Source organism: Gymnoscopelus microlampas (assembly GCF_963454915.1).
Source record: "Gymnoscopelus microlampas genome assembly, chromosome: 2".
Taxonomy (NCBI): Eukaryota; Metazoa; Chordata; class Actinopteri; order Myctophiformes; family Myctophidae; genus Gymnoscopelus; species Gymnoscopelus microlampas.
Window position 1 is genome coordinate 50,850,527 of NC_139939.1, and position 16,355 is coordinate 50,866,881.

Below are 16,355 nucleotides of genomic sequence, written 5' to 3' on the forward strand. Positions count from 1 at the left end.
CAGTGAATTTGTAGAGAGAGTAAATTATTCTATTTTGTACCGTCAAATTTGCTTCCATCTTCAAAACTTGAAGATTGCACAACGTCTGTGATGGCAAGATAAACGGTTGCCGTTATGATAACACACATATCCACACATTCATGTACACTGTACACGTACGGCTCGATGTGATTATTACGTTACCATAACTCAGCTTTTCATAGTCCCTGGATCATTAATGGTTTCATTACTTTTACATATTTTTTCTTATTTGCTGTAGGCTACTTGAATTGCTTCACTCCTAACTAATATAAAACGTACTGTATATAATTTAGATATCTCATAATTGGCCCCCCCCCCCCATAATTACGTTTAACATATTTAACAAATAGACCCATAAGTGTCCATTTTAAACCAGTCTGGACAGATTTCCACCAAAATGGAATTGGGGAGTTTTTATTCTGCAGAAGCCCATTCTTTCCACAGTCATACGCACTCATGGGGAAAAGCCCATGCAACAACAAACAAGTGTTGGAAAGTTCCAAATTTAATTCACTCTGGCCTCCCTACTTTGGGCATTGTAGCAGAAATCTTTAAAAAATATATATATATTCAAAAATGTAAAAACATGTAGCTGATCTACCAGCTCACACCTTGTCGTGATGTCGATGTGACACGTAGTGAGCTGGTAGGTCGTCTATTTTCAAACAATCTATTAATCTATTAATCAATCTATTCATTTGTCTCCGTCGGGTGTACAAAACTGTTACTTTTCAGGATAAAAATCCAAAAACAGCTAAAGTAGCAGATCTACAATCTCAAAACGCATCGCTTCACGCCACATTTCAAGCTTGTAGATCTGCTACTTTTGATGATTTTGTGTGACTCTGCAGTATGATCAAGAAGGGCATTAATTTACGGGGGAAAAAATAACAAGTTAGAATATGGAGATAGGAGGTTTCTGCCCGACAGCAAGTCAGCAACGAATTGTTAACCCATTCAAACCGGGAACGCATCTTGTGTAACCACTTTATCCATATTTTATACTTTGGCTATTCAAAAATAGCAGATGTACAAGCTCTTGTAGATCTGCTATTTTTGAAAAATCTTTGAATATACATATTTTTAAAGGGAACATTTTTTACTCAAATCTTTGCTTTTGACCAAATACATTTTGGGGGGGTTCTTGCATGAAAAAGCTTGAGCACCACTGATATAGCAACAATAGTCTTTCAGAAAATTTTGATTTAGAAGACATTTGTAGAATCGGTCTCAGGTCTAAATGGGTTAACAGTAATTTCTACATTGTGGTATATTCATACTTTCACTTCCATCACTGCTCTGGTTCTGTGTGGTTCCGTGTGGTGCTGCCAGGCCGTCCAGCCGTCCTCACAGTGCGTCTGAACCCTGGCATTGTCCCTCGCTGACACCCTCTGACCTCCTGACACAATGGCTCTTCGCACAGCCTGTTTCAGCACTGACTGAGCCATCCAGATGAGCAGGAGAATGGAAGGGAAAGAGACTGGGACAAAAGGGGGAGAAAAAGAGGGGAGGCAGGGTGAGAAAAAAACAGGGCAAGGTGTGTGTGTGTGTGTGTGTTCGCACGCATGTTCTCATGCGTGAGAGAGAGAGAGAGAGAGAGAGAGAGGTGAAGGTAGAGCACTGTTGTGGGTTGCGGACACATTTTTATGGGTCACGACTCACGAGTAAATACTCCTTTATTTTATGGTTTCCTACATTTTGATTTAATAATTATTTCAAAATATTTTCCAAAAACATCCCCCAAAATTTAAATGAAAAACAAATTCAATATTTTTTTAATTAATAAAAAAATCTAAGAAATCCCATAAATCAGAAAACATGTTTAAGTAGTAGTGAAAACAGCCGATCTACAAGCTCACAACGATCTGCTATTTTCACTAGCTTGGGTCCTGGGAAGACATCAAATTTCCCTTTTGGGTCTCGAGGCTAAAACGTTTCAGAACCACTGAGGTAGAGGGAAAAAAGACATTCTAATGCCATTGCCGTACAATAGAAAAAGGATTAAGAAGTAACACCGTCAGCGCTAGTATTGTCATGTTCAGACTTTTTATTAACTTGACCTTTAAAGATCACACACACACACACACTACCCAACATGTGGAGCAACATGTTAGGAGATGAGATCTGAAGATGTTTATGTAATGAGCTCCGCTGTGCTTTAAAGGTGTTTTACCCCAGGGCTTCAAACAGTAAACATCCATAAAAGCTACAGGATTATTTGTCGGTAGTGCGGCTGCGTAAAATGAAAGTGTTGACAGAGCAGAATTCCCATGTGGGCTTAATCCATGCTGGTACAAAAGGGAAACGCTCTCAAGGTGAGCTCTCTCTGTCTGTGTGTGTGTGTGTGTGTGTGTGTGTGTGTGTGTGTGTGTGTGTGTGTGTGTGTGTGTGTGTGTGTGTGTGTGTGTGTGTGTGTGTGTGTGTGTGTGTGTGTGTGTGAGGTCATCAGTGGGTCAGAGCTTTGAAAGAGACAGACAGATACAGACAGACAGACACACATATGGACGGACGGGTGCGAACAGAGAGACAGAGAGAATGTATACAGTAAATACATTGATTACACTGTAAAATCCTCAGTCTTCATTTAACTCAAATGAGGTTACATTTAGTTAAAAAACCTTTAGAGTTAAATGAAAGCTGGGGATTTTACTGTGTACCAAGTTGGAGGTTCTGTGTGTGCACGCGTCACGCGTGTGTGCACGCGTGTGTGCACGCGTGCGTGTGTGTGTGTGTGTGTGTGTGTGTGTGTGTGTGTGTGTGTGTGTGTGTGTGTGTGTGTGTGTGTGTGTGTGTGTAAACAAAAGAGAGAAAGGGGGTAGAATAAGGGGAAATTTGCGATATTATACAGTAGATTGCAGTTTATCCTTTTGTTTTAGTATCCATGGCCAACAAATTGATTTACAAATTTGACATGAACACTAGATATGTTGCAGTGCAGCACAAAATGTTCCGTCATATTCAGAACAGGGCAATGCTAAGCATCAACGTGTTGATTTTCAGCTGCATTTCTTTTTTAAATCAAGTGATAAAAATCTAATTATGCAAATTAAAACACGCTGTATCCAATCCATGTGCATCATAGTTCTTATGAAAAACTCCCTTCAGCAAAACAAAATGTGACTAATTCTCAATGTTACAGTACTGGTATTGTTTACAATTGAATGAAAAATAAATAGGCCAACACAGCAGAGCACATGAGAGTCCTGTTGTTTATAATTAAGCAAGTATATCATTATTACACACACAAAATAAGTTATCTAGCAATAGAAATAAAATTGTGTCTGCATTGCAATGACATATGAGAGAGGGTGGTATACATGCATTAGCATTATGGTTATGTAAATCGCATACACCAAGAGAGACAAGAACATACAGTTAGACACACACAGATGTGCACACATGCACATCAAGCGATTGAAACTGACAGGTACGCTGCTCTGACATCCAAACTCCATCAATTAATCATCAAATGCAATAGATTGGCTGCCAAGTGTATTCCTTTAATCTCAATAACGCTGAAACCCAGGCCAGTTAAAAACTCAAACGGAGAGAGAGAAATCAAAGCATATAGCCTATCTAGACCTAACATACGGCTGTAAAGACCATCGGTTTTCAAAGTGGGGTCCAGGGACCCTCAGGGGTCCTTGAGGGAGTTCCAGGGGGTCCCCAGCTACAGTAAATAATGGATAGTTAGGAACCAAATGGACCCTTATGGGTCTGTAACTCTGAGAGTGTACAAATGGAACGAAATGGACCCTAGCGGGTCCATTTGGTTCCATTTGTACAATCTCAGAGTTGAATTAATATTGATTTTACAATATAAATTGGGGTCCCAGAGATAGAAATGCCATTACATGTCCGGTGTAGCCTAATGCATGTCAAACCGGGGGTCCTTGAAATTAAAATGGTTGAGAATCACTGCTAGAGCCATAAAAATCTTCTCTTATGGGGGTCCCAGGCATATATTTTTAAAATGGGGGTCCGCGGGCTAATAAGTGTTAATTTGGGGGTCCTTAACATGAAACAGTTTGAGAACCACTGGTATAGAGTCTATTACCAGTGGTTCACAAACGGTCTATACTATAGACAGTAGTGTATAAGTCTGACAGAAGGGGGTGGGGGGCTACGGGCTAGTGATGTACATGCCTAACCCCCCCACCCCCGTCTGGGTTTGGCTGCGCGCAGAGCTCCCCCCCCAGCTTCAGCCTTGGCTGTGCTCACAGAGTACAGCGATGTCGCAGAGACTGTCTATAATGCACTTTGACAAGACACAAATCACTGGAGTGGTTTCCCAGCAACTGGAAGGTTTTTTTTGGCTCCCTGACGGAGCCAAAAATGTCTTCCAGGGGAAAGGAAATTGATTCAGTGGAAGTCTTAAAAAAAAGAACCTCAGATCAAGTCAATAATCACCACCAGAGCAAATAGGAGAGCATTGATTTATCCTTGTTTTGTCTGAATGCCGCACAGAAAGAAAGAAAGAAAGAAAGAGGCACTGAAATCATGACTGGACGAAACACCACGATAAAGGGACTTAAGATAGGTGCATTAAAGACAGTGCTGGTGGTTGTTTCTCACCATGGAGAGGGATTAAAGAGCCGTTTTGCCAAGATGTTTTTCTGTTCTTCCCACACCCTCCACACCACAGGAACCATGTTTGTTTCTCCAACCACTCCCTGACATTGACATTAATCTCTCTTTGGCTCCCTCATGTGGCCACTGACTGTCACAGCGAGTGTTTTATTGCAGCCCCACCTACACTCAATTAAAAATAATTAAGCCTTATGCTTATGTTACATAATGTTTATATTAAACCAAATATAAAGTCTAATAAAATACATACATTCGCCAAAATATATGCTACTACAGTAGGCTTACTTTTAACCTACAACCTCGTATTTAAATAGACCCTAGGCCTCGAGGCCTGTATATGAATAGCCTACTGCATTGGTTCTCAAAGTGGGGTCCAGGGACCCCCAGGGGTACTTGAGGGGGTTCCAGGGGGTCCCCAGCTAAATGATGGACAGGAACCAAATGGACCCTTATTGGTCTGTAACTCTGAGTGTGTACAAATGGAACCAAATGTTGGTTCCATTTGTATACTCTCAGAGTTAAATTAACATTGATTTTACAATGTGAATTGGGGTCCCAGAGATATAAATGCCCTTAAATGGGGGTCTGTAGCCCTAATGCATGTCAAACTGGGGGTCCTTGAAATTAAAATGGTTGAGAATCACTGCTAGAGCCGTGAAAATCTTCTCTTATGGGGGTCCCTGGCATATCTTTCCAAATGGGGGTCCGCGGGCTAATAAGTGTCGATTTGGGGGTCCTTAACAACAGGCCTACTGTACAAAAATGTTTTTGTCATTGTATGCACCGTGGAGGCTAATATGCTAATTTTAAATTGGAGTTGGACAAAAATAATGCCGTTGTTGTTATCCTGCTGCGAATTAATAGCTACACTTGCTACATTAGCCTACTTTGGCCTTCTGCAAAACATTTTCAAAAGTCCACAAAGAACGTTTACACTTGAACGAGTTTCACACTCAAAACCACGATCAAACATGTAAGGTTTGTTGGTGGGTTTTTTTTGTCATTATTTCGAGTTTCACAGTTATTTTATAAAGGTAAAAAGTGACTGGCTTCATGAAGTTGTTCTTACCTCTTGTGCTTCTTACGAAACCAAAGGTTTATGTTCAAGTTGGCTAAAGTTTTGCTGATGTGATATTTAATTATTATATGGATAGTTGGGCATTCTTTGGCCTTCAAAGGCTTCCTCCCTCCCAATTGAGAAGACAGTGCGCATGCGCCGTTTCAGTTCTCCACCTGTGGGTCAGGACCCGCAGGGGGGTCCCCAGATGACAGTTTAAGGCCTTTTGTGACAATTTAAGGCCTTTTTAATACCTTAAAAAAAGTAAGAAAAGACAAAGACTATTACTGCATCAAAAGTAATCAACAAACTATACAATAAAAGCTAGTCGAACATTGGCCAAATTGTCAAATAGGCCTAATATAAAAAGGAGGCAAACATTGTGTTGCGAGACATTGTGTTGTGAGCTTGTAGATCGGCTATTTTCACAATATGTATCTGTGGAACAGAGTCAAACTAAATTGAATGACTCAACTTTACATTCCAAGTGCATAACAAGGAGGAGCTTTTTTATTTGCAATTAGGAGACATAACTCAAATAATGTCTAGGCCTACTTGTCAAATACATCTCAGAGTCCGCATAAGGTGAACCACTCCAAAGTACTACACACATTTTGTCAGGGAGGTCACATTTTGATATATCATTGTTGGAATGACCATTTCCATAGGCACATTGAACTGTCATAACATTTAAGCAAGTGCTGAGGTCTGCTAATCAAACATTTTTTATTATTTTTGTAAAAACAAAACAAGATTTCTACATACAGTAAGTAGAAATCACAGGTAAATAAAACTTCCTTTATAGTGGAAACACAAGCGTAATAGATATTCAGTGATGTGGGTATAGCTTGATAACTTCAGGCAAAGCTTTGACATATATAATATGTCTCCATTATACATGTTCTATACGTCTTTCATTTAAGCCCAACACCCCAAAATGTCTAAAAATACCCAAGTTTCTGAAAAGAAAGCACTCAAATGTGTGTAATTAACATTTTCAGTTTGGAAACCACCTGGTTTATGTTGTCCAGTACTGTACTAGTGGACGCGTTGAAAATGATACATCACTAAGAGTATAGGTATCAGTATCATAGATACATACACAGGTATGTTTAGAAAAAAAAACATCTATTGTAAAACTTACATCTATCCTTAACATTGTGTTAGTACAAAAATGCCATTTATAAAATGCATTCTATTTTTATGTTTTTGTATTTATCCTACTATATTCTGTGCTATTCCTGATTTACCGGTACAGTAGCCCGTTGAACAATGACGAAAATTCCTTCCGATCAGACCGGATCGGAATATTCTCTTCCAATTGACGTGTTTACACGAGGGATTTTTTTTCTGGTTGAGCTGTCATTCTGATTATTAGCGGAATATTAGCGACCATGTACAGTCAATGGAAATAATCTCTCTAGCTTTTTCGTGTTTTATCCTTTAGATAGATATTTACAAATATGGTCATGTATACCGGAATGCACGTTTTGTACAAAATAAAAAATATCACTCTATTCTATTCTATTATATTCTATTCCTGCCTTTCACCTTTAACTCATATTACATCATATTTATTTCTCCTCGGGTAGCCCCTTTCACATATAAATCATATTCTATCATCATGAACCTATTCTATTCCATTCCACTGCACCCTCCCTTTTCACCAGAGGTCAGGCTCCACCCAGACAATCTTCTTCTGCTCCTCCCAGATCATGGTGCGTAGGCTGGTCATGAGGGCGGTGGTGTCACACCAGGAGTCCGGTGCCACATGGCGGTACAGGCAGGGCAGCTTGTCCAGGAGGGGCTCCTCGCTCTGGGAACACGCCAACAGCTGCTCCTCCGACCTGCCGTGGCGATGCAGCTTTGACCTGGAATGGAATATAGTTTAGAACAGTAGTTTTCAACCCTTTTCGTATCAAGGCCCATTTTTCTTTCGGCATTTGAGCCACGGTCCGGACCACCATTTGATGAGATTTAGCCTCTCAGACCCAAGCAAGACAGAATACTTTGTTGTCGTTGGATACGATTTTGTCCACAATTCCATGATGTATTGATGTGGAGAGATAACAGGCAAACCTTGATCAAAATAACAATTCTTTAATCAAGTAATGCAGATGTTTGACAATAATTTAACTCTTGAGAGCGTAAAATGAAACCAAATGGACCCGTAAGGGTCCATTTGGTTTCATTTTACGCTCTCAAGAGTTAAAGATCTATAAGGGTCCATTTGGTTACCAACTCTCCATCATTTAGCTGGGGACCACCTGCAACCCCCTAAAGGACCACTGGTTTAGAACAAAACTAACATCGGCGCAAACCAGAAACGCCCCAAATAATTCAGCCATCTTTAGAGGGATGAACAGTGAGGGAATGAGATGTGAAGCAAATGTAGGATTTTGAGCTTGATTTCTGACATTTAGGAACCGGAGGATTCAAGTGAAACATGTTGCATTTAAACAGTATCACTGACAGGGGGAGAGGTGATCCTAGGGTTGGGCGATATGACTTAAAAATCAACATAACGATTATTTAAAATGTTTGCCTCGATTGTGATTGATGAATATGTATTAAAAAATAAGTTGAAATAGCAGATCTCCAAGCTCACGACGCATCGTCATTGTGAGCCCTAGGTGATCCTGTGTGGACCCAGAGACGTTACCTGAGTTTACGTGCACTCCGTGCAGTCTGCGCGATGAAGACGATGATGGGGAATATCTCAGCCCTGTGCAGCCGACGCACACAGTCAAGTCCCAGTGGCAGCACACAGTGAATGCCCTGTGATACAAACCAGACAGACAGAGGGCACATTTATGACAAACATTTTAATGAAGGACCACGGTACTTTCCTAGGGCTAGGCTGTATGACTTTATTTTCAAGACCATACATTATTAATAATAACTAGAAAAAGTGCTCCTCGGAGCACAACTCTCCGCTGTCTGTATACTGTAAGTGTCCTATCCGTCCTGTCTGTATACTGTAAGTGTCCTATCCGTCCTGTCTGTGTAAGTGTCATATCCCTCCTGTCTATGTAAGTGTCCTATCCGTCCTGTCTGTATAAGTGTCCTATCCGTCCTGTCTGTATACTGTAAGTGTTCTATCCGTCCTGTCTGTATAAGTGTCCTATCCGTCCTGTCTGTATAAATGTCCTATCCGTCCTGTCTGTATAAGTGTCCTATCCGTCCTGTCTGTGTACTATAAGTGTCCTATCCGTCTGTGTGTCATATCCCTCCTGTCTATATAAGTGTCCTATCTGTCCTATTTGCCAATTATGTATCAGCCATGCAGCCATTTCGTGATGGTTCCTGTCTTACCTCACTTTGGCAGTGGCAAAGACACTGCCAAAGTGACGCCATGTATTTATACAATATTTCACCGTATTGTCACGTGTCACGTGAGGGTTGACCAATCGGTGTGTCATATTTAGAAAGTGAAAACAAAACTCTCCTGCGGAGAGTAATAATAATAATAATGTATGTGTATTGGCCAACCCACAGCCCTATGGGTTGGCCAATCAGGGAAGCCGACACATACACTCTTCCCAAACACCCAGAGATCCCATGCGTCCTCTGCAGAATCGAATCGGTGCGTCCTCCATAGACCCGTGGTCAGACACTCACAGATATTTGTGTTTTTTTCGGTTCTCGGAAACGTTGACACACCACCGAGTCAAGTGGGACACACATGCCAAGTTTGAGGCCGTCAGCAAAAGTAAAATGAGAGCGCCTCTTCCACTAGCTACTCCTAGTGCTGTGATACGTTATGTTTGATGGTTGCTGCAAAAGGCTAACCTGCTTCATGACTTTCTCCACACTCTGCAGAGTGTAGCTTTGGTTCCCATCCTGTTCACACTCCTCTAGAACCTCAGACCTCTGCAGCCTGGCAGCATGCTCAGTGGGGGTCAGCACCTCTGGAGAACAAAACACAACAGAAAATAGTAGAATATGCATTAGTAAGATATATAGATTTTCTGGAATATTTATTGTATAGTAGGTTCAGGTCAATCAAACATCATTATGCTCAACAACATCATCATTCATCATCATTATCATCATCATCATCATCATCATCATCATGGAATCAGCTGTAATATAAGCCTTCATGATTGGTTACAATACATTGTTTTTTTAATGCCCAGAATATGAATGCTCCCATTTTCACTAACACCAGTGCCTTCTGGTATAAAGTACTTTTTTTAAATTCCATATCTTCAATGCCCTAGCTTTCTTATCTCCTTTTAATGCAATAAATAGTTAAAGACCCCCATTTCACAGATCTTTATAGTAAGTTGATGCCCCTACTTTGGAGACCCAATCCTGACATGCATTTATATTGAAGTTGAGTTGAGCCCTCCACCCTCCCCAATGTGGTACACACAGTATGTCACGCCATCCATTGTCATCAATTCTACTTACTGTAGATGACAATGACTAGTTGTAGGGATTTGTCTGTGTGGCATTCATCCAACCTTCATCATAATTATATGATTATACAGAATGATACAAGGTGGCTCAAGAGAGAGTTTCCTTACCAGGCTCACAGAGCTTAAAGCCCTGCCACTCTGCCATCTTCTTGTCCAAGACGCGTCCCAGGATGGTGGGCAGCAGCAGAATGGGTCTGCAGACCGGTGGGAAGTGGGGGGTGACCAAGGTGTATGGCATGAGAGTCACACACCCTCTGGGTGCCGATGCATCACCTAGAAGGGGGCAACGAGGAAAATCGAGCACTTTAAAGCTAGAATCATTGGATTATTTTAATGAATATTTATTTTATTGTAGCATTATTAATACAATATATCACTAGCACATCTGCAGTGGGTTGGACATAACATTATTTGAAGCACGCCAGACTGGGGATTCCATCTTTCGTTGGTGTTTCACCCAGGTGGGCGAGTTTATATACCTAAACCCTAACCTTTACCCCAATCTCACAGAAACTATGCCTAAACCTAACCTCAAAACCACGCCCACCTGGGCGAAACACCGGGGAAAAGAGAGAGTCCGCACCAGACTGGGCACTAGATGTGCCACCACCATCTTTTTTGTAGTTCGGACATTGTTGCAATTACCTCTCTGTGTCAGGAGAGGGAGACAATGGACATAAGACATACAGAATGTAGTTCTCTCTGTGTAAGAGTGTTTCATCCCATTATCATAATTTGTTTGTTTCCTTGTTTCTTTTGATTATTTAGCTGCTTTTGGCCATCTCTTGATTTTGGAATGAGTTTTTTGCATATTTTTGCATATTGCTGAACACAGGCGTGCGTGCGTGCGTGCGTGCGTGCGTGTACTGTATTCACCTGACTCTGTACTCTTTGTCTTACGGTTCTCCACACTGATCCACAGAGGGTTCCTGCCCTGGCGCCCCGTGCTGACAATCCTCACAGCCTTCTGCTTCTCTGGGGCCAACACACGTTCCATCTGATGGACAGAGAGAGAGAGAGAGAGAGAGAGAGAGAAAAAAGTGATAGTCATGATAAACATTTCTATAGCACTTTTGAAAACAGAAATAACAAATCAATACAAAATCATCACCAGGCTGGATCCTAAGGTAAAACAAAACATTACTCTTACTTTTTGACCCATCTTTGATTGGAAGCTCATGTCTTCGATTGCTCTGATCAGCAGTCGCTGTGCCCTGTACAGTGATATCAGGAAACAGATTCAGTATTTCTCAGACATATACAGTACATTGCATGTAAACTGTCTGTCTCATGCCTCATCACTGCCTCAACAAAATGTTTATGGCCCTTCATACTTGTACCATAAGGATTTAATTCCACTTAGCTCAAAATATATATATCGTTGCTGTCCGGCAGGAAACAGCTAACTCCATTTTTCCCCTTTTGCATTTTTTTCCATAAATCAGGGCCATTGAACACCCTTTACGTCTGTGTGTTGATCAAAACATTATTGAACCAATGAAAAGTATTAAAAAGTGCTTCTGACAAAACCATCTAACTCCATTGGAACCTCAAACTTTCTGCTAAACCAGCTAAATTCACCATAGGGGGGTGGAGTTCGCTGGTTTAGCTGACTCCAGGCTCCACCCCCTTTTGACCTCCAACCTCATTGTGAGCTTGGAGGTCCATTCAGCTGTTCTCATCAATGATGAACAAAACCTCCTAACTCCACTTTTTTTTTTTTTTGTCATTTCAGAGCAGAGATACAGCAGAGATATATTTTATATTTATATAATAATGGATAGATAGTAATTTGGTTATCTATTTATTTCTTATTCTATGGCCACATTTCCGCAATAACGTTTTGATGAACATCTTCCGAAATGGCCTGAATTAACCCATTAATACCTGGAACGCATCTGTGTCACTTTTGATTTCTTTGGCTATTCAAAAATCGTGAAAAAATACTTTTTATATTTTTTTCAAAAAACTGTTAGGATTTAGATTTTTTTTAAGAATCGCCTCAGGTCTTAATGGGTTAAAAGTTAATGACCCTACCACTCACAGCACCTGCTCTTCATTATGCAGACACGGTTCCCTTATCATCGCACAACTCCATAATGACTCATCCATGCCAGCCTCAGCCACACCCCACCTATAATAGTTGGGCACCGTGCCGCTCTGGAGGTCCAGCAGTTGGCAGGGGTAGACGTGGCTGGCACGCCAGGAGTCCTCGGTGCCAGCGGGCTGTGTGTTGGTCACATGCAGGATGTCGTTGCAGGAGACGGCCAGGGCGCCACCGGGGGGGCCAGGAGGGAGCGCCATGTTGACGCGCACGTAGAAAGAGTCTCCTGAGTTAGTGTGCGTGCTCTGCAGCTGCTGCAGCAGCTTCTCATAGGCTGAGAATGAAATGGTATAAAGATAATGGACACAAAGTATAGAACATTGTGGAATGTCTTACTTTTGTTGTAATAGGAGTAACACACGACATGGAGAACCTGGTGTACATTGTTCTAGTGCAGTGGTTCTCAAACCTTTTCATGTCAAGGACCCCCAAATTGACACTTATTACCGCACGGACCCCCATTTGAAAAGATAAGCCAGGGACCCCAATAAGAGAAGGTTTTTACGGCTCTCTAGCAGTGATTCTCAACCATTTTAATTTTAAGGACCCCCAGTTTAACATGCATTAGGCTACGGACCCCCATTTAATGGCATTTATACCTCTGGGACCCCAATTCATATTGTATAATCAATGTTCATTTAACTCTGAGAGTGTACAAATGGAACGAAATGGACCCGTTAGGGTCCATTTGGTTCCATTTGTACTCTCTCAGAGTTACACACCCATAAGGGTCCATTTGGTTCCTGTCCATCATTTAGCTGGGGACCCCCTGGAACCCCCTTAAGTACCCCTGGGGGTCCCCGGACCCCACTTTGAGAACCAATGTTGTAGTGGCTAGCCTTTAGAAACTACAAGCAAGGAAGGGTGGCTTAATGTGGACATAATGTGTGCTAACATGTGCAGTAAGTTTCTTGTTTACTTGCTATGTATTTGGTGTTTGTTGTGATTCCCCGTTCTTTTGCGCTGTTAAACAAAACGGTGACGTAAAGGAAATAAAAGGAAATACAATGGAGATGGAAAAGAAAATGGATCTGATTTGATGCAGTGCCAGCCACATAGCTACAGGTTAATTGTGGGTTTAATTATGCCTGGAATTCTGAGAGATATGCTTGAGGAACTCCAGTTCTTCCTTGTTGTTGTATATCATCTTGACATTTTGTGGTCTTAGTTTTAGAGGACACTATTTTGAGTGTGCGATTGGCATCAGCATCTCTGGTGTCAAGATCATTTCCTCACTTAGAGTCACGCTCAAATACAAACTTTGGTGTTATTGTTTAGCATCACCAGTGGTGGAAAAAGTACTGCAATGTAGAAATACTCTGTTACAAGGGAACGTCTGGAATAAAACATTTAATTGAGTAAAAGTACAAAAGTACTGGTATCAAAATATAATTAAAGTGCAAAAGTAAAAGTACTCATTGTGCAAAATGTCCGATTTCACAAGTTCAAAATGTATGAAAAATCTTTTGAAAATAGCCGATCTACAAGCTTGTATTGAAATACATATAGGGCTGAAGTGGTAATAATCAAAGTCTAAAAAGTTGCTAAAGTTTTCAAATAATTGTAGAGTACAATATTTGCCTCTGAGATGTAGTGGAGTAGAAGTAAAAGTATTGGAAATTGGAAATACTCAAGTAAAGTACAAATACCTCAACATTATACTTAAGTACAGTATTTAAGTAAATGTACTTAGTTACTTTCCACCACTGGTGTTATTGTTTAGCATCACTGAGAAAGTCAGATGAGTGGAGATGATATTTCATCATTAGTGGAACCAGTTTCTACTTCGGTACTTCCCTAAAGTTTACGAGGTTGATTTATGTCTTGTCACAGTCAAGAACAATGTGGCTTGCTGTACCACAGTGCTATCTTATGACTTATCTTATGACTTTGACATGGCCAGATATGTTTGTGCATGTGTGAAGTGTGGTTATACTGAACATTCAGTCCGTTTCAAGAAATTATAATGATGGATAGCGAAGTATAAAATCTGGAAATTAAAATTGTATTAAATGGCCCACGGCAACTTAAAAATGATTAAGAACTTGATAGTAGTGGGGAAAAAATATAGTGTTCACACTGCAACCTACCATCTTGGCTGGGTCGCAGGGAAATGTGACAGAATCCCCGGACCTGGTCCAAAGCCCACAGAGCCTCCTCTAAGGTCGAGTCCTCCAGTACCATGCTCAGAGCCTGCTGGTTCTGCTCATATTTCACCTGCAACACAACGGTACAATGACTCTCATAGACTCTCATACTGATGATCCTCATACTGATGACGTACCAGCTCACAATGTGTCGCATTGTGACGCGTTGTGAGCTTGTAGATCAGGGGTTCTCAACCTTTTCAGGCCACGACCCCCAAAATAATTATATTATTTCCCGCGACCCCCCGCATGCACTCGAGCGCAGCGCGTTTTTTTTTTTTGCGGTTCTGGGCGGATTGGGTTTGTTTTTTTTCCCGTTTTTTGGTTACTTTATTTCGGTTTTAGGGTTAGGGTTAGGTTATTTAATTATAATAGGTTATTTGATAATTATTTATTATATTACATTAAAAATGTTTTCCTAATGTTAATAATGAAATATTTTTATCTTGAATTTAGTACATTAACTGATAAAACATGAATTAATAATAACATAAAAAAATATTTTGTTAAAAAAAATGTTATTTTTTTATTTTTTTCACATTCACCAAAAAATCTGGCGACCCCCCTGGGGGTCGCGACCCCCAGGTTGAGAACCACTGCTATAGACTTTCTGCACACAGAACCATTGATCACATTCACACGGTGGCCATTTTGTTATGATGTCATACTCGGAGGGTCGGAAACCCTACCCCAACAAAAGGAATATGATCAATTACAATCTACACGCACGCACACACACACACTCTCACCTGTACTATCTGTGCCCCGGGTCTGATGCCAACGCCTTGGGCAGCGGTGCCTTCCATCACCTGGTGAACAAACACACCGGTCTTGTTGCCCCCGACGACCGTCAGCTGACTGAGCAGAGTGTCTGCTTGGAAGGAGATGGTAAGGACACGGGCAGAGACCCGGATGGCCCGGGGACGAGAGCGCACCAGGAACGGAGGGGGAGATGTTCTACACAAGCTGACAAATAATAGAGAAATAAGGGTGGATTTATTTGACATCATTATTCATAGCTATGAATCTTGTACATTCGTTTCCGAAAAACAGACAATTACTATTAGTAGTAGTATAATTGGAGTTAAATGGCTCACCTATTAGTGCTGCAATTGGTAGAGTGTGTCCTTTGCAATGCTTTGTAAGCCTTTCCCCTTTGTAATCCTTTGCAATTCTCTATAAAACAAAAGCAAGGCTGCTAATTGACTTGGCATTGAGGATATAACGTCAACAAAACAAAACTAAAAAAAGTGAATGTGTTACCCGACACGCACAAACACACACACACACACACACACACACACACGCACACACACGCACGTGCACGCGCACGCGCACGCACATACACACACACACACACACACACACACACACACACACACACACACACACACACACACACACACACACACACACACACACACACACACACACACACACACACACACACACACACACTGACACAGACACACACTATTATGATATACTGTTATATATCATAACAGTGATATGCTGTTATACTGTTATGGATTATGATAGATGCCTTGACACAGGCCTGGTATCTATTGTTTAGGCCCTAAACACACTTTAGGGTGCAGCTTAGTCCTGTGACACAAGCAAGTTCCTCTCTTATCTTTGTATATAACTAGGCTCTCTCCCTGCCTTCCAGGAGGACTACTGTACCCCTATCCTGAATGTTTAGTGTACCTCTCCTCATGTCTTAAACTTCTACCTTATAATGTGAAGTGTCTCCAACTCTGTATGACTCAACTATTACTAATTGATACAGAATTCAGTTATACCGTACCATCGGGGAGGACAACGAAGTCATCCAACAAAGATTCGGTGTCAGTCATCTCCAAGCTGAAAGAGAAGACAAAGCATTGGTTTCTCTCTTTCTATCACTTAGTTCGTCGTTCTCCAAACATTATCTTGGACACTGCAACTCTTGGACTGGTTCAGTGACCTTGAGTAAGATCAACTCTATGACTGCAGTGCTTTTGTCAAGTCTG

General features: G+C 41.2%; 1 protein-coding gene across 1 annotated transcript in view; it reads right to left on the reverse strand.

Moving 5' to 3' along the window:
• Positions 1-6,603: 6,603 nt before the first annotated feature.
• The window catches only part of card14 (caspase recruitment domain family, member 14), a 19,851-nt gene continuing 10,099 nt past the window's right edge, over positions 6,604-16,355 (reverse strand). Inside the window, exons 10-20 of the mRNA XM_084044888.1 lie at positions 16,151-16,206; positions 15,441-15,519; positions 15,093-15,309; positions 14,287-14,413; positions 12,227-12,470; positions 11,243-11,306; positions 10,969-11,089; positions 10,201-10,365; positions 9,461-9,579; positions 8,331-8,446; positions 6,604-7,539 (exon numbers count right to left, since the gene is read on the reverse strand). Of these exons, the coding sequence (XP_083901014.1) occupies positions 7,332-7,539; positions 8,331-8,446; positions 9,461-9,579; positions 10,201-10,365; positions 10,969-11,089; positions 11,243-11,306; positions 12,227-12,470; positions 14,287-14,413; positions 15,093-15,309; positions 15,441-15,519; positions 16,151-16,206 (1,516 nt within the window). The 3' untranslated portion in view covers positions 6,604-7,331. The remainder of the gene's footprint in view (positions 7,540-8,330; positions 8,447-9,460; positions 9,580-10,200; positions 10,366-10,968; positions 11,090-11,242; positions 11,307-12,226; positions 12,471-14,286; positions 14,414-15,092; positions 15,310-15,440; positions 15,520-16,150; positions 16,207-16,355) is intronic.